The sequence below is a fragment of the Haliotis cracherodii genome, unplaced genomic scaffold (assembly GCF_022045235.1).
Source record: "Haliotis cracherodii isolate W230 unplaced genomic scaffold, xgHalCrac1.p SCAF_4, whole genome shotgun sequence".
Lineage (NCBI taxonomy): Eukaryota > Metazoa > Mollusca > Gastropoda > Lepetellida > Haliotidae > Haliotis > Haliotis cracherodii.
Genome location: NW_027266297.1, coordinates 57,418,663 through 57,445,245, shown reverse-complemented (window position 1 = coordinate 57,445,245; position 26,583 = coordinate 57,418,663). Strand labels below are relative to the sequence as shown.

The 26,583-nt window shown below is 42.5% G+C and overlaps 2 protein-coding genes across 3 annotated transcripts in view; one reads left to right on the top strand and one right to left on the bottom strand.

The window, feature by feature from the left end:
* Window positions 1-18,670, bottom strand: part of LOC139479772 (roundabout homolog 1-like) — a 108,622-nt gene extending 89,952 nt beyond the window's left edge. Inside the window, exon 1 of one of the 2 annotated variants that reach the window (XM_071262631.1) lies at window positions 18,591-18,670. The gene's annotated coding sequence lies outside the window, so the exon portion shown is untranslated. The remainder of the gene's footprint in view (window positions 1-18,590) is intronic. The other variant, XM_071262630.1, reaches the window with a different exon arrangement.
* LOC139479520 (uncharacterized) lies at window positions 11,872-12,324 on the top strand. The gene has a single exon (XM_071262364.1). The coding sequence runs from the start codon at window positions 11,872-11,874 to the stop codon at window positions 12,322-12,324; it is 453 nt and encodes a 150-aa protein (XP_071118465.1).
* Window positions 18,671-26,583: the final 7,913 nt, after the last annotated feature.

The following is a 26,583-nucleotide window of genomic DNA, read 5'->3' as shown; positions in this document are numbered from 1 at the left end:
AGGATTCTTAAACATTTCTTTGAAGCTAAAATACCATTGCAGATCTAAGAAGAATGTGTACATATATAGCTATTGTATTACTCAAGCTAACTATTGTCAGGGGATTTTTAAAAACAAATCCACTTGCTCCAAGGACATGTGAATAAGGTAAAGCCACCTGCCCAGGTTGAATTTCAAGAATCTTTTTAACCAATTACGTGAAATACATTGATGATAGGATGGATACCTGTGACTGTTAGCCCTTCTTGTCAGGGTTGGACTCTTTCAGACATTTGGGGCCATGAATCATGATTGTCAGAAAATTGATGCATGCACTCAGCAATAATCTAGTTATATCACAGAGGCCTGCAAATAACCTTTTCACACAATGTAACCATCTTTGTCCAGTCACACAATATAACCATCTAGTTAAACAATGTAACCATCTTGTCACACAATGTAACATCTAGGCACAGAGTGTAACCATCTAGCTACACAATGTAACCACTCAGTCACACAATGTAACCATCTAGTCACACAATGTAACCATCTAGTCACACAATGTAACCATCTAGTCAAACAATATAACCCCCAAGTCACACAATGTAAGCTCCGAGTCACACAATGTAACCACTCAGTCACACAATGTAACCACCCTGTCACACAATGTAACATCTAGTCACACACTGTAACTATCTAGTCACACAATGTAACCGCCCAGTCACACAATGTAACCACCTCATCAGACAATGTAACCACCCGGTCACACAATGTAACCACCCAGTCACACAATGTAACCACCTCATCACACAATGTAACCACACACTCACACAATGTAACCACACACTCACACAATGTAACATCTAGTCACACAATGTAACTATCTAGTCACACAATGTAACCGCCCAGTCACACAATGTAACCACCTTATCAGACAATTTAACCACCCAGTCCCACAATGTAACCACCTCATCACACAATGTAACCACACACTCACACAATGTAACCACACACTCACACAATGTAACCACCCAGTCACTCAATGTACCCACACAGTCACATAATATAACCTACCAGTCACACAATGTAACCACCTGATCTCGAGACAGTATTGGGGACTGGAAACTGTCTCCACCTGACCAAGCCTCACTAAGGCACATTTGTCTGTTAGGACTATAAACATTGCAAAAGAAAACAGCAGATCATTATTCCTTTCGCTCTCTTCTTGATAATCAATTTCTGTATCACAGAGCGGAAATTTGGATACTTTGGTCCTCCCAATAAACAAGATTGTACTTTCAGCTGGCAAAATATTTACCTACCTCAAACCCAGTTTTTCCAAAATAGCTAAAATCATTATTTTACCAATCTCAACCACTCCTTATCTGTAATTTTGCTTATGACTTTGTTTATGTGCTTTGCCTGATTGGGATAAGATCGACACTGGTTCCAGTGACCCAAACATTTAATGACAATTTTTAAGGTTCATAAGCCATCGATTGGCGGCAAACTGATATTAAGTGGTCTGAGCTCTATTACTGTCCAACTTGATTATCTTCAATGTCCCCCTAAATCTAGCATCACGACAGTCTGGATATACTCCCTGCCGACCACACTCTAGCAGATTGCAATACATGGCAAGCTTCAAGACTACAACAATTTGACAAGCACCAAATGATTCCTGAAGACAATTCTAGCATATCGGATTGCAATCAGTAACCACTCTCAAAGGGATGATAGAAAATCATGTTTACAGCTGCGTTAGACTCACCAAAAATATAAACGCATTTCATGTCTTGATGACCAAAATAGGCATTGTCTCAAAAGTTTACAAAACATTTTCTTTGGTCTGCAACTTGAGCCACCAGTACGGAGGAAGGCCTGTGGGCAGTCCAATCAGTGTTTGAAATAATCTAAAAACCCATCAAGACTGTCAGACAAGTGACCCAAAAAAGTTGTCTGCTCATCTTCAAAATTACCTGCCCTCATTTAGACACAATTGTTTTTTAAAAATCGCAAAAAATAAGACTTAGATCCTGTCTTGATTCAGTTGAAATAATCCAAACAACTTCTTGAAAATCTATACTACTCAAAAGAAGTTAAGGATCACCCGATTCTTTCATAATGGTAAAGTTAATCTGTCATGACATGAGAGATTAACTATAGTAATATGAAAGAATCAGGTGATCATTAACTTCTTTTGAGTAGTATACATGGGGTTATGATAAAACTAAATATGTAAGTAGTCTTCAAATTATCTGGAGCAAACTTTCATGCAGCCCACCTGAAAAGTTACCAGTCACAGGCAGAGGGGCAGGCAGTTATTTCGGACACTGAGTCCAATGCATGTCACTATGGTAAGTGTGGCTAATGGCAGCCCATTCGAAGGAACAGAATCATATGCCAGAATGTCAAGATAACAATCTGACAAGATAAATTAACAAATATTTGTCGGGACAAGATAAATTAACAAATATTTGTCGGGACAAGATAAATTAACAAATATTTGTCGGGACAAAATAAATTAACAAACATTTGTCTGGACAAGATAAATTAACAAATATTTGTCAGGACAAGATAAATTAACAAACATTTGTCGGGACAAGATGAATTAACAAATATTTGTCAGGACAAGATAAATTAACAAACATTTGTCAGGACAAGATAAATTAACAAACATTTATCGGGACAAGATAAATTAACAAATATTTGTCAGGACAAGATAAATTAACAAATATTCGTCAGGACAAGATAAATTAACAAACATTTATCGGGACAAGATAAATTAACAAATATTTGTCAGGACAAGATGAATTAACAAATATTTGTCGGGCAACCTTTTATTTGGGTTTACAGATTTTTTCCTTCAAACATCCTGGTTGATAGCTGGACAAAAATAAAATGAAAAAGACAATTCAGATTGTTTATTTGTTCTTTAAAAGGTAATCTGAACATGTGAGCAGTGTTAAGTGTGATTGATACTTCCGTCTGAGAGCATAACCTGTTGTAGGTCATGGCTTGTATGTACAAGTTTGTTTATTTGTTGTTTAACATCACACTCAGCAATATTCCCGCTGTATGACGGTGGTCTGTATATAATCGAGCCTGACCAACCGATCCCGTTAGTCGCCTTTTACAACAAGCATAGTCACCTTTTACGGCAAGCATGGGTTGCTGAAGACCTATTCTACCCCGGATCTTCACGGGTTGTATGTACAAGTAATGTGAAGAAGAGCAACTATTTCATATCATGGGTTTGGATAGTATTTTTAATCTATTCCCGTGAAGATTCCGGGGTAGAATAGGTCTTCAGCAACCCATGCTTGCCGTAAAAGGTGACTATGCTTGTTGTAAAAGGCGACTAACGGGATCGGTTGGTCAGGCTCGCTGACTTGGTTGATGCATGTCATCGATCCCAATTGCGTGGATCGATGCTCATGATATTAATCACTGGATTGTCTGGTCCAGACTTGATTATTTACAGACCGCCATAATATAGCTGGAATATTGCTGAGTGCACTGTTGAACAACAAACCAACCAACCAACCATTCCCAAATTTGCCACTTTTTAGTGTATGAATTCAATGGATATGCTGTTTGTTCTGACACATAATGTATTAGCTCTTTCTTTCAACCATAACTCTAGCACCTGCCAAGATTATTGTAAGGTCTGCCCCCTGGAGATGTTAAGCTACAGCCGGTTGTCTTCAGAGCCGACCTCCAGAGCACATAACGCTGAGGGCAGCAAGACCTGATGATGTATTTGGTCAAAGTTAATGGTAGAACATCACCAAGCTGACCACACAGACTAACTCCAGCTTTACAGGGTCACCTGAATATCGACCAGTACTTGCCCAGCTGACGACAGTTCGCTGAGAAACATAATCTATCTGTCCTTTTGGATCAAGATTAATTGGGTCCGATTTCTAATATGGCTGCACAGGACATCTGAAAACTATCAATATGCAGACATGAAACAACTTGGTCTGGGAAAGCCACATTAACTAATGTCCAGATAGATTAGTTGTCTGTTGTCAGTCTCCCACATACTGCTGTCCGTTAACGACAACCTTATAATGGGCGGTGGTCACTTCATCACTTGCCATCAAACCAACATGGCCGCCGTATTGATCTGGCAATTTTCACCTGGATGAATGGCTTACTGTAATCATGATAACACTGCCATCCTGGGATCTAGGACAATAGTCAATTTACACATATAATCAAACGATCAATACATTATTTACAATCAATCAGCTAGTGATGATCATTTGCATCTTGATCAATGACAATTTAAGCTGATTTGGGTATTACCAGATTTATTTAAAATAAACGAGTTTTTGATTTCATCTTTGTTGATTCCAAGCAAACAATCAATTTTTATCATTTTGTTTCATGAAAACTAGTAATTTGTTGTCAAATCTCTGGCTGGGCTAGATTTGTCTTTCTATCATGTTGGTCTTTGATTCCTTTGATTCTGCTTTGTAAATAGCTTTTTTAAAATGCTTTTTCCCATACCACTTTAAATATCATTTTACATAACACTTCATTCCTTTTAGAAATTCATATTTCATATGCATCAAAGCACTGAAATTGTGGAAATCGTCCCAAAGTAGCACTTTGTGATTGTGAAACAAAAGAAGACATGAAAAAGGAAAGAAAACATACATAAAATCAATTACCACAGCAACCAGGAAATTCTAGAAATACACAAACACTTCTTACTTTGACATGCTACATTTGATCAATACCATTATCTAAAACAGCTTGGTGGAATTTAATTTAAATTACTCCTCGACGTGAGCTAATGGATTAGACAGACTGCCTTCATTAAAGTGGATATTAACAGGAAGACACCCAAATGTCAGTCAGTGGATGCATGAAGACTTAAACTTGATAAAATGGCTTCCACTAGACAGAGCAGTTGCACTGTGAGGCTATGATCTGAATATATCTCAATAACATGGTTACCAAGTTGTGGCTGAGCAAAGGCCTGTGAAGGAGGTAATGTATTGCCGTCCAAGAGGGAATGAACTGCTGCTGACTATTGCTCAGCAACATACAGCATTGTGCGGCAAATTGATGGCATGCATATAAACGACTTAGTTCTAAATGCATTTTTCCCTCTTGTTCATTTTTTCTATTCATGCAGCCATTACCAGAAATATATATAAAACAGTAGGGACTATTGATCTTTGATATGCTATAGTGGAGTATACAGCAATAACTTGTTAGCTATATATACAGTAATCGTGGATGAAATGGCTACACCGATGAGCATCTATGAGGTGTATTTTTCTTTTGAAATATATATTTTGTATAAGTCATAATGTAATATATCATAACCACAACTTGCAGCAGTCAATACATAGTTTTTCATAATTCTCATGTATCTGGAATGGCTGAATCGTCCCACAACACAACAAACAAAATACAATGCAATTCTTACAGGTAAACAAGATGTTAAAAATGTAAATACTTTTTTAGACTATTTCTGTTGTTAATGTGAAATCAGCCAAAGTGTCTTCCCAAAGTGTCTTCCCGAAGTGTCTTCCTAAAGTGTCTTCTTGAAGTGTCTTCCAGAAGTGTTTTCCCAAAGTGTCTTCCTGAAGTGTCTTCCTGAAGTGTCTTCCCGAAGTGTCTTCCTAAAGTGTCTTCTTGAAGTGTCTTCCTGAAGTGTCTTCCTTCCCGAAGTGTCTTCCTTCCCGAAGTGTCTTCCTGAAGTGGCTTCCTGAAGTGTCTTCCTTCCCGAAGTGTCTTCCCGAAGTGTCTTCCCGAAATGTCTTCCTAGAGCGTCCAGGGTTGATTCAAATTCAGGGGCATCAGAGGCATCAATGTGACCTACAGATAAGCAAATCGGGGCCAGACAAGCCAGACAATCAACTCCACAGTGGCCGATGACTGTGAGTAGAATCAGTCTCCAGTCACCTAGGCTGGTCGTAAGGAGCAACTTACTGGATCAGGTGGTCAGGCTCGGTGACTGGTTGATAAATGTGTGTCATCGTACCCTAAAACATGGATCACTGGACTGTCTGATTCAGACATGATTTACAGGTTGCCATGGGATTACTGGCATGATGCTAAGTGTGGTGTTAAACAGCAAACACAAAAACTGTAACCTCCCTATCATCATGTGTTAGCTTGACAGTCAAGCAGAGGATACTCGGGACCAAATCTGACCTAGAATAGCCAAGGGGATCTACTCTACCCTGGAATCCACATTGGGAGACAAGCATGGGGTGCTGGGGACCTATTCTGCCCCTATAAGAATCACCGAGGGGAGACAAGCATGGGGTACTTGGGGCCTATTCTGCCCTTATAAGAATCACCAAGGGGAGACAAGCATGGGGTGCTGGGGACTTATTCTGCCCAGGAATCCACACAAGGAGACAAGCATGGGGTGCTGGGGGCCTATTCTGCCCAGGAATTTCTATGACAGACAACATTAGGTACTGGGGCCTATTCTGCCCAGGAATCCACACAAGGAGACAAGCATGGGGTGCTGGGGGCCTATTCTGCCCAGGAATTTCTATGACAGACAACATGAGGTACTGGGGACTTATTCTGCCCAGGAATTTCTATGACAGACAACATTAGGTACTGGGGCCTGTTCTGCCCTTATAAGAATCACCAAAGGGGAGACAAGCATGGGGTACTGGGGACTTATTCTGCCCAGGGATTTCTATGATAGACAACATGAGGTACTGGGGACTTATTCTGCCCAGGAATTTCTATGACAGACAACATTAGGTACTGGGGCCTGTTCTGCCCTTATAAGAATCACCAAGGGGAGACAAGCATGGGGTACTGGGGACTTATTCTGCCCAGGAATTTCTATGACAGACAACATTAGGTACTGGGGCCTATTCTGCCCAGGAATCCACACAAGGAGACAAGCATGGGGTGCTGGGGCCTGTTCTGCCCAGGAATTTCTATGACAGACAACATTAGGTACTGGGGCCTATTCTGCCCAGGAATCCACACAAGGAGACAAGCATGGGGTGCTGGGGGCCTATTCTGCCCAGGAATTTCTATGACAGACAACATGAGGTACTGGGGCCTATTCTGCCCAGGAATCCACACAAGGAGACAAGCATGGGGTGCTGGGGGCCTATTCTGCCCAGGAATCCACACAAGGAGACAAGCATGGGGTGCTGGGGGCCTATTCTGCCCAGGAATTTCTATGACAGACAACATGAGGTACTGGGGCCTATTCTGCCCAGGAACTTCTATGGGGAGACAACATGAGGTACTGGGGCTTCCTCTGCCCAGGAATTTCTATGACAGACAACATGAGGTACTGGGGACTTATTCTGCTCAGGAATCCACACAAGGAGACAAGCATGGGGTGCTGGGGGCCTATTCTGCCCAGGAATTTCTATGACAGACAACATGAGGTACTGGGGCCTATTCTGCCCTTATAAGAATTACTAAGGGGAGACAAGCATGGGGTACTGGGGCCTATTCTGCCCTTATAAGAATCACCAAAGGGAAGACAAGCATGAGGTGCTGGGGGCCTATTCTGCCCAGGAATTTCTATGACAGACAACATGAGGTACTGGGGCCTATTCTGCCCAGGAATCCACACAAGGAGACAAGCATGGGGTGCTGGGGCCTATTCTGCCCAGGAATTTCTATGACAGACAACATGAGGTACTGGGGCCTATTCTGCCCAGGAATCCACACAAGGAGACAAGCATGGGGTGCTGGGGCCTATTCTGCCCAGGAACTTCTATGGGGAGACAACATGAGGTATTGGGGCCTATTCTGCCCAGGAATCCACACAAGGAGACAAGCATGGGGTGCTGGGGCCTATTCTGCCCAGGAATCCACACAAGGAGACAAGCATGGGGTGCTGGGGCCTATTCTGCCCAGGAATCCACACAAGTAGACAAGCATGGGGTGCTGGGGGCCTATTCTGCCCAGGAATCCACACAAGGAGACAAGCATGGGGTGCTGGGGCCTCTTCTGTCCTGGAATCTCCATGGGGTCTAAGACAAGCATGGCATACTGGTGATCTATTGTACCCCGGAATCTCTATTTGGATCAAAGGTGAGACTATCCTTCAAGACGAGTAAGCTACAGTATGTCTTGCATCATTAATGATCGTCTTTCACTGTAATCTTTGAGATGAACAGTCAATGAACGGTCAATAATAACTCTGTTGTTAATGACGAGACTAGACAATAGGACAACCACCTATAAATCACCTCCATCACATACGCCATTCATCTCCATCTTCATTGTCTCCTGTTGCAGGAAAACATCGGAAATCCACGGATAATGATTACAGCCGCATGGGAAGATGGAAGCTAAAAACGGACCCAGATACCAAAAGATGTTTATTATTATCTTGCTGTTACAGATGGAGGTCTCCGGGAGGAGGTTGTGCAGACATGCTGGCGACACACTCTCATCATCGGGTTATTACGTTATCATAAAGTATTCCATTGTTCAGTAGCCGATAATACCTGTAGACATCTGCAGGGTGTACTCCGTTGTTATACAGCTTGATACAGATTTCAGGGTCAATATCCCACAGAACAGGCATAAGACAGAATTCACATTTTTAAGTGTTTTCATCAAGGTGGAATTCTTAAACTAAGAACACACAAGCATCCATTATTTTTTAACATATTTTTTAAGAGTTTTATTCCACCCCACCTCACATCCACCCCACCTCACATTCACCCCACCTCACATCCACCCCACCTCACCCCATCTCACATTCACCCCACCTCACATCCACCCCACCTCACATCCACCCCACCTCACCCCACCTCACATCCACCCCACCTCACATCCACCCCACCTCACATTCACCCCACCTCACATCCTCCCCACCTCACCCCACCTCACATCCACCCCACCTCACATCCACCCCACCTCACATTCACCCCACCTCCACCCCACCTCACATCCACCCCACCTCACATCCACCCCACCTCACATTCACCCCACCTCACATCCACCCCACCTCACATCCACCCCACCTCACATCCACCCCACCTCACATTCACCCCACCTCACATCCACCCCACCTCACATTCACCCCAACTCACATCCACCCCACCTCACATCCACCCCACCTCACATTCACCCCACCTCACATCCACCCCACCTCACATTCACCCCAACTCACATCCACCCCACCTCACATTCACCCCAACTCACATCCACCCCACCTCACATCCACCCCACCTCACATCCACCCCACCTCACCCCACCTCACCTCACATTCACCCCAACTCACATCCACCCCACCTCACATCCACCCCACCTCACATTCACCCCAACTCACATCCACCCCAACTCACATCCAACGCAGCTCACTCAGTGTTCCCGCTGGCTTTTAAAACTGCCAGTCCTGCCAGTGGACTGGCTACTCTAAAAATTACCAGTATTACGAATAATTTTCATATGTCTTTTTATTTGTTGAAAGTTGGGACTGGCAGTCACATGAATTACCGGTCCAAGCCTAATTTTACCGGTAAAAATATGGTAATTTCTGATAAATGGGATGCTTTCACATCCACCCCACCTCACATCCACCCAAACTCACATCCACCCAAACTCACATCCACCAAAACTCACATCCACCCCAACCCACATCCATCCATTTTCACATCCACCCAAAGCTCCCACCAAAAAAGTCCCAACCGAGCCTTGGACTAAGGTATAACTACAGACATCAAATCTCCCCTAGGAAGTCTCGATCCCTCCATGCAGTGTGTCAGTTGCCCTTCCATGAACCCCCCAAACAGCCATGGCCTCCTCTGTTACATAAGCATCAATACGCCCCAGAGAAACAAGGAAAGGACTCCCGATACTGTCAGTGTGTGATTCACCTGTGTACACTCACACTGTGAGTTTCCTCAGCTCGGTGGATGACGATGATGAGTTTCTGGTGATAGACCTGCCTCACCCCATGATTCACCTCACGTCTACACAACACATCTTGATGCAGACATTACAAAGAAACATTGAACAGGCCTCAAAGTTTAATTTTTTACCAATTAGCCATATGGCTACAAGTATTCTTTTCCAGGTAGCCAGTGGTAAAATCAAGAAGTCAAGCCAATATTGTAGGTAGCCAAAATCATTTGAAATTATCTTTATCAAATAACTATTATAATATGTAGAAGTTACAGCACTAGTATTGAAATTGTATCTTAAGGGAAACCATACTTGAATTTTGTTACTTGTGACTTGAACAATGATGCAATTTATGTTACTAGATTATATAGGTATATCCTTGCTTATCCAATGAGCATTGTCAACTAAAATAAAGTACTAATTACATTAATTTTTATGTATTTTAGTTCATTGTCGACTTTAGAAGGAATTATTTGCGAGTAAAATTATTAGCAGTGTTTTCCAATATCAGCTGTTATGTACTTTTGTGTCCAGAGATGTGTAGCAATAGAATTTAGTCGCCACAAGATATTTTTCTGGGTAGTCATTTTGCTACCTCTGAATTTTAGACAGTAGACAAACTGAAATTTAGGTCGCATTGGCTATCATTTTAGTCGCAACCTTGAGGCCTGCATTCAATAACAGACCGTCTTCAATGACCATCTCACATATTTCATAAAACACAGTTGGTATATTTTTTAAATCCGTTAAGAGAAAGATTGGCATGTTAACAAATAACACAACTCAAAGAAATGGTAGAAATTGTCATGTCTTCTGCCAAATGAAAAGAAAATTTCAACACTTCAAATTTTCACAAATAATTCTGCAAGCCATGCAGTTTCCTTGGGAACAAAACGACCATTTAATTAAGTTTAACAACTCAAAGGAAGATTATGTAGTTCTACAATGGAACAGTTTAAGTCGGTATTTCAACATTTGCTCTTCATCCCTTGGGTTTTTACGTAGCAATTTCTGCAAAGCGGCATAAAAAAACTCCATTACCGGCTCATGTTAAATAATTGCATTGCAACACACGGCGTCATTACTGTAACATAAAAATCCCTTTGATGGCAAAATAGCACTGCATTGGTTCAATGTTTAGGAAATTGCTATGTTTCAGTTAAGTCACCCGCGCCGCACTGGGGCTGAAGTGATAAAACACATCAAGTGCATTAACGTAATCAATAGTCTATTTCGGGGTGCAGCCCCGTTGTGCATCCGTTTCGGCCACATTAAGAACCGACAGCTGATGTGCATTACAACAGTGCAACACAGACTCGGGGCTGATCCAGGACTCCACCTCAAGGATCAGGGGTGGAACTTTTAATACCACTTTTTGCAAGCTGAAAAAACACAGCATTGCATCTTCGGTGAGTTTCGATCAGCAACAAGTCAATTAGCAAAATTGGAATGCGTTGAACACGGTCCCATATCATTCACTCAAGGTTTTCGGCGCCAAGCATCAACAATCTTATCTTTAAACGCTGTTCATGAAAGGCCCAGACGCACAAGTTCTGTTACCATTTCATTAAGATACACTATACATTTGGAAATTCCAGTAAATATTTTCAATAAAAAGTTGGTCCATAAACAGTGAAAAAGCTGGCTCGGAGCACCATTCTGATCCCAGTACTGAAGGCCTGCCGCTGCATCAGCACACAGTGTGGCCACTTGATCTATCCAGTTGCATCCCTAGTTTACAGCATTACACACGAAGCACACAAAAAGACAATTTAAGTGATTGGTCAACAACCAAAAGCCTACATTCTTACGTTTTTTCACAAAGTATTCCTGAGTGAGAATGCTTTCACTTGTACCTTAATCAGCACCAAGTGACCCACAGCAGGTCTTATTGGGTCCTGCAGTGGCAGCACATGACATCCCAGCAACACAGATCACTACTGGTACCTTGGCAACAGATCAATGCTGGTATCCTAGCAACACAGATCAATGCTGGTACCTTGGCACCACAGATCAATGCTGGTACCCGGGCAACACAGATCAATGCTGGTACCCTGGCAACACAGATCACTACTGGTACCTTGGCAACAGATCAATGCTGGTATCCTAGCAACACAGATCAATGCTGGTACCCTGGCAACACAGATCAATGCTGGTACCCTGGCAACACAGATCAATGCTGGTACCCCGGTAAAACAGATCAATGCTGGTATCCTAGCAACACAGATCAATGCTGGTACCCTGGCAACACAGATCAATGCTGGTACATTGGCAACACAGATCAATGCTGGTACCCCGGTAAAACAGATCAATGCTGGTATCCTAGCAACACAGATCAATGCTGGTACCCTGGCAACACAGATCAATGCTGGTACATTGGCAACACAGATCAATGCTGGTACATTGGCAACACAGATCAATGCTGGTACCTTGGCAACACAGATCAATGCTGGTACCTTGGCAACATAGATCACTACTGGTACCTTGGCAACATAGATCATCGCTGGTATCCTAGCAACACTGTTCAATGCTTGTACCATGACATCAGAACAATTTTGGTTCCCTCGCAACAAGGATTAATGCTACTTCCATGGCAACATGGGTCAATTCTGGTACCATAGCAACTGAACAATGCTGGTACCCTGGCAACATAGATTATTGGTAAAATCTGATCAATGGTTTGTCCATTCCAAGAACCAGACTTGACTGTCATGGAGGTTGTATTGATAGCCACCAGCCCCAGTCATCAAGGGAAACTGACTTGTGTATGGACTTGAGTTTTCTGCCGATTCATAAATTAGTAAAGAGAGCGAAAATAGTTCCAGATTTCTTTTAAAATATGCTTTCGAAAAGAAACATAATGCCAGTTTTCACGGCCTAAAAGTGTTTTCATGACAACCGTTTATCCAACATGGCCGACCTTGACTGAGATGGAGACTGTGCAGCACTCAGAGTTCCTCTAGTGATTCACCAGTAATTACAGGATATATCTCCTGTCCCATCAGTGCACTCAGCATGACCGGAGAGCACCTCACACACACACACACACCCATCCACTGCTCATCCAACAGGCAACTCAAACAACCTGGTCACTCTCCAGGCAACAACACATGTACCTCACTGACAAACGTTATATTGAATAGTTATGGATTTTCTGGAAAATAACCTTCAATATTATTTGTTTTGTATGTATGTATTATGTTTGTGTTAGAGAAGGGGGTCCTTGTTCTGGGTGGGGTCAAGGGGTCCAAGGGTGCTGAGGGTTTATTGCTGTAGGTTTTACTATCTAATGGAGCCGTCTTATTGTTTTACTTTCAACATTTAGGTTACTCAGACGCCATGATCTTCATTCATTATACAATCTCATTATAATCAGACCTTAGTTCTCGCTACCGCTAAACAAAGATCTGAGGACATCCCATTACGGGTCACGTCAGAATGACCTTTCATCCAACCAATCAGAGCGTCGCTTACCAGATCATGAAAGTGACAGTCGGAATGTGTTTTCTAATCATGCAACCACTAAATATTTAACAGAGGGTATTCCGAACGACAGTTACGGGTTTTATATGATTATATCCATACAATCTAGGACATCTATTAGCCATTCCAGATTGTTCTTCTTATTAGTTTTAATTTTTTTAATTCGAGAATACGTCAAAATATGTTTCGAAGCGTAGTCGCCAGCTCGAGAAAGCTGCCTTCTAATTGGCTAATGTCGATTTCTTGTCAGTCATTTCATTGGTCGGTCAAAATTCGCGAAAGGTCGCTCTGACGTGACCCATAATGGGATATCCTCAGATCTTTGTTTAGCGGTAGATTGTTCATTATATGATCTGCATTAAGCTGCTGTTCTGGTTTGGAAACATTCTGCTGCATAAGAGTGGGTGGGTGGGTTCACACATTGTACCCATTTGTGGAATTGAACCCTGGTCAACAACATGAGCAAACCCTCTATCTACTAGACTATCCAACTGCCCCCCCAAGACCTTGTGTTTGTTTGTTTGTTGTTTAACGCCACAAACAACAATATCTCAGCTATATGACGATGGTCTGCAAATAATCAAGTTCTGGACCAGACAATCCAGTGATTGATATCACGAGCATAGATCTACACAAGTGGGAAACGATGACATGCATCAGCCAAGTCAGCAAGCCTGACCACCCGACCCCGTTAGTCGTCTCTTACAACAAGCATAGTCGTCTCTCATAATAATCATGGGTTGCCAGAGACCTATTCTACCCCGGATCTTCACAGGGGACAAGAACTAGTGAGTGAGTGAGTGAGTGAGTTGGGTTTTATGCTCTCATCAACATTCCCGCCATATCCAAGCAGGGGACACCAAGAATAGGCTTGTGGGCTTGTGGTCTATGCTGAGACATAGAACTGCATTTGTTGTACCTGAGAGTTGGAAAATCATGAATCTAAAAACTGAGTACACCCTTTCGACATTTTTAGAGGGGAAGAGAGAAACCATTATTCCAATATACCACCATCAAATGACTTTCTGAGGTAACCATAAACCAAACCCATTAAACTCAAAATTGAATGAGCCTTCATTTTCGACAGGAAGGGAGTAACCATGAATCCTAAGTTCATCCATTTTGTGTGTCGATCAGGATGGGTCGTGACATTTTAGACAATTAGAAAGGTCAAAATGGAAAACTATCTCCCAATATTGAAATCATTCTTTTTATACCAAGTATTAGCATAAATGGGAATAACAGACGGACATGTGTTCGCTTGACTGAATACAGTAATCAGAGAAGTGAAGCCTCATTACATGGCCTTTGTATTATTACTTTGTGGGACAACACGAGGGCAGCAACGACGGACCAGAATAATGGCGCTGGCTAGAACGAACTTTGAGGAACATGACACACAGGAACCATACCAGCAGTGGTACTTGTTCCCAGTGGGAACCAAACTCAGGTATTCAGCATGATGAGGTGACACCTTAATCACTTGGCTACCCATTATATATTGATGAGAGAGCTTTTGTAATAACTGTTTGGGACAAAATGTGTTCTTTGCCATGATATTTGATGTTAGTTCTTCCATCAGTGGAAGTCTGCTCATACCCTACTTGGTATTCCAGAAGTGGGTGGGTGGGTACATGGAGAGGTGGGGGGTGGGGGAATGTAGATTGGTTTATATGGAGAGTTGGGGGATTGGGGAGTGTAGATTTGGGTATATGGAGAGGTGGGGGGTGAGGGAGTGTAGATTGGTGGGTGGATGGGAGGATATTATTTTTATATGGAGACGTTGGGTGAGTGTAGATTGGTGGGTGGGGTAGATAGGTGGGTGAGTGGGTAGATGTGTAGGTGGTTGGTTGGGTGGGTAGATATGAGATAGGTAGGTGGTTGGACAAGTAGATTGGTTTGGAGGGTAGATGAATAGGTTGTTGGGTGTGTGGTTGAGTGGGTGGTGAGTAGATGGGTAGGTGGTTGGTTGGGTGGGTAGATAGGAGATAGATGGGTGGTTGGACAAGTAGATTGGTTTGGAGGGTAGATGAATAGGTTGTTGGGTGTGTGGTTGAGTGGGGGTTGTGTGCTTGAGTGGGTGGTTCTTTCGGTGGGAGGTAGATGTGATGGAAAGTTGGTGGATGGTTAGAAAACATAAAGTTGATGGGGGGGGGGGGGGGGGGGGGGGGGGATGTATATGGATGGTCGTTGGTTGGGTGAGGGGTACATTGGTGGGAAGGTGGGTGGATGGTTGTTTGGATGGGTAGGTAGGTGTTGGAAGGATCTACTTGGGACTTGTTTCGGTTGGTTGCATATCAAACAAACCAGTTTAGTCTGGCTGCATTCAAGCTGACTAACTATCAGACCGGGATATTGAACGATCAATCATTAGTCAGCCATGACCGCTGCCTGCCAGGGTGATGATTAATTGATTTCTTAAGTGATTCTCAACACATGCAATACTTGTTACATCCACAATCCAACGCCATACTAAACACTGATCATCTCTGCACAATACATGACTTAGCCAGAGACAGTTGGTTTTAACATTCGTTCTTCTTGGACACATTACCCAAATTACACAATTGTTGTAGAAGATTATGATCTATCAGTCAAATTAATGGCCTTAAATGTCATAGACATAAACAATTTAAGGCCCTGACAGCATATCACCGAAGTGTCTTATTATCGATCTTAAGCAACTAACAGGATCGGGTGGTCAGGCTCGCTGTCTTGGTTGATGCATGCTTATGATGTCAATCACTAGATTGTCTGGTCTAGACTCGATTATTTACAGACCGCCGCCGTATAGCTGAAAGTCCCGAAAGAAATCAACATATTTCAGGCCACTGGTAAGCAGTGACACATTTATGCATAGATTACTTTGTAGACATTTGAGATATAACAAAAACGGTTGCTTTCCTTCTGTTTTGGTAAATCTAGACTTAATTCATCACTACAGTTTATGTAAGTTATCAATAATTTCATATTGCTAATTGTTAATAGTTCTTCCCATAGACGATAATTCTGATTATCGATCTTATAGCCCTACATGTTTCAACAATCTCATTCAAATCAGACCTTTTAATCCAATACAATACTTCTCTGTGTGATGATCTGACGACACATCCATAGGTCACACCAGGTGAACTTTCCACTTAAACAATCAGTGTCGAGGCTTATCAAATCAGTACAAATGTGAGAAGCGCTCAGACAAGCATATGTGACTTATGTGTCTCGGGAACAAATATAATCGGTGAGTTTGGAATGCAATAAACGAAGTGCCCTATCATTTTGTGTCAGTATTTTATACATCCTGCCGTTCCTGAGCGCCATGGCATCTCCATCCAAAGGGTGTACTATGGTGGGAATATTTGTGTTCTGTGCCAATCTTCTTTTGCTAAGAGTGAGTGAGTGAGTGAGTGAGTGAGTGAGTGAGTGAGTGAGTGAGTGAGTGAGTGAGTGAGTGAGTGAGTGAGTGAGTGAGTTGGGTTTAACGCCGTTTTTAACAATATTCCAGTTATATCACGGCGTGTCAGCTTAATGTGGGAGGAAAGCCCTAAGTGATGCAGGTTTAAGACGTTTACCACTTCGGTGACACCCACAAGCACAGGTATGGTGCTGACAAACCTAGAAACATAATTGGGACAAACTGGGATTCGAACCCACAATCATAGGTTTCTGGTGTGCCCAAGGGACGCAACTCTGCATAGCGAATCGCGGTGCCTTAGACGACTGGGCCACCCGTGCCCCCACTTTTGCTAAGAAATGTAGCCGATTGTTTTAGAAAGCTGACATCTGAACGCATCCTTCAATCTGATTGGGCGCTCAAAGTCTGCTCAGGGTTCACCTACCATGACCTTCCTTGGGATTGGCCTCTGACCTTGCACAGGGGTATCTTGTATAGGAGTGCAAGATCTGGTTTAAATGAGATCGATGTGTCAATACCTCAGTGTACAATCACGAGCCAAATGGACTTGTACACCAAGAGAATGACAGTCGAGGGGTGACACTGACATTCAGCTCAATAGCAAGCCACTACTGAAACTTGCAGTTCAGGTTTATGAGTTCCGAGGTTACTGAGACTTATTTCAGTCACCCATTTTGAGGGACAATTACATTTATCTTGTGATCCCCACTAGTTCCAAGCAAGAACTCAAACTGCAAAGATGGTCAGGTGAGACAATCAAGCTATGTCATAACACTATTCGGATGTCCCCTGCAGTGAAATTGCTGGACTACTGTTAAAAGCGGCGTAAAACCACACTCACTCACTCATAACACTATGAATCCATGATGTTCACACAGACCCCTCCAGTCAACGTGTGGGTATTTCCCAAGATGGTGACAAGTATGTCACATGTTTTGGGTATAAGAAAATTGTCAGTGTTGGCCACGAAATCCAATTTCCTCAGTCAATTTTTGTAAATTCTGCAAACATTTCTTCAAAACTTCAAACTAAGTTTCGTGAATTTCATAGTTTTGCAACTGTTTGACTTGTGGCAGACATTTTCATGATGAACTTATCCACTGCTGGAATAGCTTATTGAAGCGATTCTGGAAATCTCTAGTGTAAACATAGACATACACTTTCAGTAAGCAATAACACAAACTTTGCTTCAAATTGAAATAAATATCTGTTTACATGTTTAAAACCAGCCTCCATCTCACACGTTAATATTTGCCAGAAAATTGGACAAATTCTTCGGCAGATAAATGCAAAATTCTGCACAAATTCTTAACAAAAGATGATTTTCTACATTTCTGCACCGAGTGTGCATTCCTCCAAAACCACAGAATTGTGACATGCAGCGGGGACTGAGTGTTGATAATTTTTCATGAACTCATATGGTTTTTTTCCTTAGGATATCCTGATATATGTGATATTGTATCTTCAAATTTACATTCCAGAGTTTTTTTCTTAAATGAATTCAAAAGTAGAATTAATAAAACACCAAAGAGATTAATCCTGTTTCATTAAGCTGATATGAACTGTCGTGTTGTATTTGTCCATGCATACCTTGCTGCAAATGAAATACCATGCACTCTTCAGTTATTTATTTATAGCTGATCCCTCGATAGGAACGATCTTTTTTTTACAAGGTTTATAAATTAATCAAGATAATTACATGATATGTAGGTATTTGAAACTATTTCATTGAAAATGACACTTCACCTTTTCAACTCCCTCCAGGGATTACCAGATATCCAGATTAATAATGCAAAAGATATATGAATGAAACAGTGTGTAAATTATTCGACCCACTTACCTAGATGAACAAACGCGTCTTGCTATATATTGACAAGTAGCGTACTTCTCGAATCAATGCCTGTGAATTTCACATACAGTTGTATCACCTGGCTTGACAATCTGTCACAGCGCCGCGCAGTGGACACGCGGGAGCCCAGCAGAGTTACCTCCCTTTGACTGCGAGCAAAGCGATAGTTGGTAAACCATTGTGATTCCGTAATAATGATTAGTCATGGCTTACGCTACGTCATCCAAACTACTTTCACTTATTTAAATTTATATATAACCAAGATGTTTACATAGTTCAGCGACCAATTTATTGCCAGTTTCCACGAAATATGAGTGTGTTGTTTTGTCTTTTAATCACTAGCGTTTAAGTGAATAGATATAGTTATTGATAAGTTTACACGCGTGGTAAATTTTCTCAGAAGTATTTTTAGGACAACGGACTCTCAATTCGTAGAAATAGAAGTTCAATCTTAAAGTACATATTGATAAAGCTAGGACAATGATGAAAATAGTGAGTGAGTTGGGTTAACGCCGCTTTTAACAGTATTCCAGTTATACCACGGCGTGTCAGCTTAATGTGGGAGGAAAGCCCTAAGTGATGCAGGTCAAACCTAGAAACAAAATCGGGGCGAACCGGGATTCGAACCCACAATCATAGGTTTCTGGCGTGCCTACGGGACGCAACTCTGCACAGCGAATTGCGGCGCCTTAGACGACTGGGACATTGATAAAGCTGGATAAAGGAAACGTAGAATATATAATATTTTTAAATGACGGTTGAATTCATTTAGACGATGCGGTAACGAAACTATTTACCCATACAAGAGTGTGTGGTTTTTACGATATTTCTAAGATATATCGGGGCGGTCGGGTAGCCTAGTGGTTTAAAGCGTTCGCTCGTCACGCCGAAGACCCGGATTCCCGTCATGGGTAGTACCGTACAATGTGTGAAGCCCATTTATGGTGTCCCCCGCCGTGATATTGCTGGAATATTGTTAAAAGCAGCGTAAAACCATACTCACTCACCCACTCACTAAAATATATCAATCATGAATGTTATTAGAAATGTCAAATGGCCGCTACTTACTTCAAATCCACACGCTAACAAATGCGTTTCTCAGAAATAGATATTCACTGAGGAAAGTATTACCTCTGTCGGTTGATGTATTAGAAAGACGCAGTGGGTAGTTCCTTACATTGTTGGAATCGTTTCGAAACTGATAAAATGTCTATTTTGGAAACTACGACAATCCGGTCTTCGTTGAAAACGAGAGGTAAGTGCGTACAGGTTTGTGGAATCATGACGTGGGAGGAGGATTTTACGAGAGCTTCTGTTAACCTCTGTCTCCCAGTTGGCAACCGCATGTGACTTATGCTTCGTTGGCACATTATTGTTTTAAAAAAATACATTTGGTGTTGCCACGTGTTCGTATAAAGAACGTGGATTTGGGGGAGATTTGTTTCCATAACACACGAAATCACACAAGCCCCTTGAGTAGATCCCGCGTCACGCCCCGGATACGGATGTTGAGACTTGTCTGTGGTGAGGTGTGTCCCGCTTCATCACGCGTATTTATATACAAACATCACGCACGGACATGTGTACGCTTTGAAGATCATAAGATCATGAGATATTCTGATATACGATATATTCTCTAACAGATTAAACCATTACATCATAATGAGAGAGAGAGAGAGTGTGTGTGTGTGTGTGTGTGTGTGTGTGTGTGTGTGTGTGTATTCTCTATCTACCGCCTCCGACCGGACGGAGAGCGGAAGGTCTGGGGTTCGATATCCCCGGCCGCGTCCTACCTAAAGACGTTAAAGAGCCTGGCGCTCGGGGTTTAAGGGCTTAAACAAGGTCTGGTCGGAGTCAGTATACTGTATCTGAGTAAACTGTTGCATATGGTATCTCAGTGAGCTAGCACTATATAATCTGCATTAGTCCGGACTAGTACAAGCAGACACACACACACACACACACACACAAACACACACACGTGCACGCACATCGCTATAAAAGTGCAACAATCTTGGACGCAACGTTAAACCCCGTGCATTTCACCTCACCTCACCTCTCTCATTTCATACAGCTGCGCATGTCATCGCGCCCCGGCGTCACCCAAGCCATTGACTAATTCATGACAATGCAGCGGTCTATGAAAACAATGCTTGAACACATTTCAGCCCGCACGCGTTTGAAACAAGTCAGTAGCAGATCGATAAATAACAATGTATTTTAAAATATTGAAGTGAGTCATTAAAAAAAACCCTAGTTTTCCTTCTAATATAACTGCTACGCAGTACGCCATTGTAACAGTTATATAACTGTCGTTAATAACTACCCATTTACACGCCGGCCGCGTCATACCAAAAGACGGTACTTGTTGTTACCCTGTCTGGCGCTCGACATTAAGGGGCTAAAACAAGGACTGGTCGGCTCGGAGTCAGTATACTGTGTCTGAGTGGGGCATTCATGTTAAACTGCGGCAGAGTATCTCAGTGAACTAGCACTAAAAATCAAGGGGAGGTCGGGTAGCCTAGTGGTTAAAGTGTTCGCTCGTCACGCCGAAGACCCGTGTTCGACTCTCGACATGGTACACTATGTGAAGCCAATTTCTGGTGTGCCCCGCCATGATATTGCCCGAAAATTGCTTAAAGCGGCGTAAAACCTCACTCACTCACTATTAATCGACATCACTCCGGACTAGTACACGCAGCCACATACATACACGCATGCATGCACGTCGCTATGTAAGTGCAATAATCTTGGACGCGACGTAAACCCCATTTCATCCTACACCACCACGTTGACGCAGCATTGTCTCAGCGCGTGTTAGGGGACGTTACTGATCACATTATCAAGGCACCGGGTTAATCTATTGCCCGATAACCATACAAACACAAGTTGAAATATTACTTGGATTTTTTTCAGAAATATTTGCTTCAGAAATTAAAATCTTTTAACAATTAAAAACAAAATGTTCACTATATTCTGGATGTGCTGTAATATTGCTGAGCCTGCACAGATTACGACCCGTTAGACCAGCCACGTGGTCCTGTAGGGTCTGGTGTAAAATCGTGGCTCCACTAGACCACGGAGGCGGGTTATCCTATGTTGTGACTATAAGTCGACGCCTCTATAGAGCGAGCCCTAACCCAGCGGGGATCTGGGTGAGAGATTGTCCCCAACAACCTATGCTGATGTTAGGGGGCTGATTTGATCCGGGGCCCAGGTTCTGTGGCCTCTTTGGTGGTATATATATATATATATATATATATATATATATATATATATATATATATATATATATATATATATATATATAAGTCCTGGGAAGACGTATCTTAGTCCGAGGACGCAGGTTTAACGTCACCCTATCCCCCTTTCAGTCGATAAGCATCTGCTTGAGATTCTTCGTCCTGAACACCACTTCTAACGATGAAAACATATACTATTTCATACTTGTTTCTAAAAGATCTACATGTTCAGCTGTTACCAAGTCGTCATCAATAGGGGTTACGATTGGACCATTCTTGGAATGCGCGGCAATTGGCTGTGCAGAGTTGCGTCTTTTAACCGTGCCAGAAAACTATGACCCTTGGTTCGAATCCCAGATTCGCCCTGAATATGTTTCTGGGTTTGTCAGCACCATACCCGTGGTCGTGGGTTTCACAAAAAGGATAAACTTTCAAGACCTGCACCACTTCGGGTTTTTCTCCAACATCAAGTCGACACACCGTAACATGATCTAAATTTACGAGAACGACATCAACACAAACGAATGTTCATACACAAAAATAAAATAATTCCTTGATTACAATCTACGTATTGAACATCTCGTGAGCACGCGGAAGGTCTCACTGTATTACATTCGTGTGCTATTCCCGGACCATCCTCTCGAGGCAAGGGAGTGAACTGACCATGAAAGTCCAGTTTCCACCCTTGCCGAACTAGGCTGGAATTCCGTAGTAACATTTTGGCTGGCTTAACGAGTCTATGCATAGTCAAATGAAAACAGCCTCACGAACTCAACATCCGGTTCCTAAACAACATTTCAATGCGCAGATTTCGGTCGACTGCAGGATTTGCAAAGCACGTGTACAGCCAGTTGGGGATGGACAGATATTATGCAAATCTTGTCATGTATTATATCAAGGTGCTCGAGTGATCGAGAAGAACTCAGATGTAGCGAGCCAGGGCTGCTATGGTGATGTGGGGGTCTCCCTAATGTATCTTGAACGACCTCTAGCGATGCCATGTTGCCGATATCCAAAGTCCGCCAATTGTGTCATGCGCAACTCTGAAATGCCTTGTCACCGATGCTTGTGATTCACCAGTTTCAAGTCTTCAAGCCACCCCCCCCCCCCCCCCCCCTACACCCCCCGAAGATTTTTGGACGCCTCACTTTTAGAAATGCCGCATCCCTTGAACAAACCCATAAACAAACCAACAAATACAAGCCAGACATTGACAGATTCCATGACTTGTCCGTGAAATCTGCTTTTCTGTTTCCCATGAAACAAATGTCTAATGAATATTGATGAATGCAGCAAAGACACCTTCCATTATCTGGGATTCGAAGCCGAGAGTGGGTATCCTTGCACAAAGGGAGGCAACCCTGTGCAGCTGTGTCTAGGATTGTGCAAAGAGCCACCAGTATTTCTTAAATATTAGGTAGACAAAGTGAACTCCAGTACCCGTGTCTGAAAACCCGACCCTGACATATAATTATTATGCCACACAATCGATATCTTGTCTTTTTGTCTTAGCATCACCTGAGTCAAATGCTGTAGAGCCAAGATGATGTACCATTTCCCATTCGTGACAAACGCATCTCATTCCGGGACAAGCCGAATTGTAGTTTACGGAAACACCCGAGTGGTAACGAATGTACCGTTTCCGTGCCATGCAGCAGTGAGTTATCTCCCCTGGTCGGGTCCCGGGGCCTTGACAAAGGACCCGAACAAGTGCCGGGAGGAGTAACTCGGGTACCCTGGTCGGGTGGGTACTGAGTAGGACCCGTGGTTATTCACGTGATGAATATTATTTAATGACAAAAACTCTATACAGGTCAGTCACTAATGTTCGCATTTCTTTCTGACAATGCACCCATTCTTTCTGACTTTTCATATGGTTGAATTAAGATATCACTTAAGTCAACTTCAGTGTATGCATGACCAGATTGTTTAATCTAAATTACGTTTTGCCAATCGGACTTTTTGTACCTTTCTCTTGAGACCTACAGTTGGTACCCGGGTGGGGTCGGGTAATAGGGGGGGGGGGGTACCCGGGTAGGTAATTTGGAGTCGTCCCAACCCTAATCCGAACCCATCTAAACCCGACCGTGATCGATTACCCGAGCACCCGTCAAAACCCGATATTGTTGTCACTTAACAATGGTTTGTTTGTTTAACGCCACACTCAGCAATATTCCAGCTATATATGACAGGGGTCTGTAAATAATCGAGTCTGGACCAGACAATCCAGTGATTGATATCATGGACATGGATCTACGCATTTGGGATACGATGACATACATCAACCAAGTCAGCGAGCCTGACCACCCGATCCAGTTAGTCGCCTCTTATATTACGCCAAGCATAGTCGCCTTGTACTGCAAGCATTGTTTGCCGAAGATCTATTCTTCCCCGGGTCTTCACGGGTATACTTGGTAATGGTCATGTCGTACATTGAGAAAGGCCCCGTCACAAGAGGCCATTCAACAAAGACAGTTTCAATGCCCGTGAAATTATATATTAAAAACTGTAAGAATGTGACACAAGGTGCACCACTATTTCAGCCTGCCAAATCATGTTTACATCTCATGCAAAAGCTTGGCCGCAGTGCAGTTACCACATTGTTTCCCATACTGTAACCGAACACTACTCGGGCCAGTGGGTGACAATGCCAGACTTCCAGTGTCTCCAAATTCCCAGGAGTCCTCGGCTCGTTACGACACGCAACATGTTTCCCCATATCCCCCAAACAGACACACAGACACATGCATATTACCAGTAACTGAGTCCTATTTATCCAGATGTGTTATTCGGTAGCTATGTATTTAACTGATCTGCAAGCTTGTGTTTTTTAGAGTGGGAGCGCCACAGAACCCTGTGAAGACCTAGGGTAAGTGAAAATAGATACATACTCATGGTTTGTGTTATTGAGATCGTAACCTCAAGGTCATGTTTGAGTAGAAACAACTTGTGTCAATTTGAGCGGCCATGTAAACAGTTACTGTAATTAAAATGATCACAATGCTAAATCAAATCTGACAACTGTGTACAGCTTAGCAGTCAATTATTCATTTTTTCAAATAAAAAGGACAATGAATATATCAGCAATACACAGAAGATGTTTCAAATATATAATTGATTTCTTAAGAATTGTTTTAAAGATCTCTCCTGTGCTATATATACATATGTGAGAGACCACAGGTTTTAGAACGTGTGTGATGCCTTTTTTCTTGGCCGTTGGATTATTGGGGTATGAATTGTTTGTACCTCTCATGCCAAGTGTTTTTTTCTGACCATAGACCGCCTACGTGGTCTAGTGGTAGAGCGTCCACCCGGAGAGCGGAAGGTCCAGGTTTCGTTCTCCGGCCGCGTCATACCAAAAGACGTTAAAAGATGGTACTTGTAGTTACCCTGTCTGGCGCTCGGCATTAAGGGGCTAAAACAAGGGCTGGTCGGCTTGGAGTCAGTATACTGTGTCTGAGTGGGGTATTCATGTTAAACTGCGGCATGGTATCTCAGTGGGCTAGCACTATAAATCGGCATCAGTCCGGACTAGTACAAGCAGCCACACAAACACACACACGTACATGCACGTCGCTATATAAGTGCAATAATCTTGGACGCGACGTTCAACCCAATTTCACCTCATCTTTTCTGACCATAATGCAGTATGGTCCCATTTTAATTCTGGAAACCCAAAAGTCCAGAAACTCTACGGTCTTTTCCAAGTCTCGGTCAAAGTTATTTACAAAAATAAGCATGCTGTTTTCATTGGAACATACAAAGGAAGCAAAATGAAGAAAAAAAGTTCAAAAACTCAATATTTACACCATCTCGCACATACTTAACTTGTATTCCATCAAGTATCATACACCATATTTAACTCATTTTAACTTAATTCAACGATTTTATAGCGATATTGAAATATTTCGCCCATGGGCGAGAAAAAGGTTTGTCTGAATATCTCACATTCTATCGAAATCTCGAAATAATTATTTCATTACATGCGGTGCGATGTTTACAGGCGAATGAGTGAATATTATGACACTAAAGCAACTTTTAAATGCATTGTCACTTTTGGTATGAAAATGGTAACAGTTCAGATAAAAACAACAGCATTCTTATGATAATTCTCATATTCTCATTAGTACGTTGTATCTAATTACAGTGTGGGCATTATTTACAGGTGATTCTACAATACCTGTTCTCGGTCAATTACGATCTACCACACCACGAGCGAATAAACAGTTATGCAGGTGTTGCTGTGGGCAAATACCTAGCCTGTATATGTATATTTGTTTGTAAGGAGCCGCCCAATATACTCAGTGTCAAGTAAGGATAAGAATTTATGGATGAACAACTTCTTTATTACAATTAAGAGCGACGTTTCGGTGTGATCACTTGCTTGATAACGGTGTTAGAACCTACACCGAAACGTCGCTCTTAATTGTAATAAAGAAGTTGTTCATCCATAAATTCTTATCCTTACTTAGTACTCCAACTTCTAAATGCCTATCAAAGAAGATACTCAGTGTCGTCCGGTGAACTACCACCCCACCCTGTCCGTAAGAGTTATGTAATCGGTACACAAATATATTTGATGCGGTGTCAGTGTGAAAGGAGTTTGAATTACGTCCGCCACTGGCCACAGAGGTAATCCTCAAAGTATAGTAACAATCAACAAGGTCAGTGCCGTACTAATTACCTAGTGACGCACGTAACAACGACTGTCAATCTTTCTGCTACGGCTCCCATACCATCAT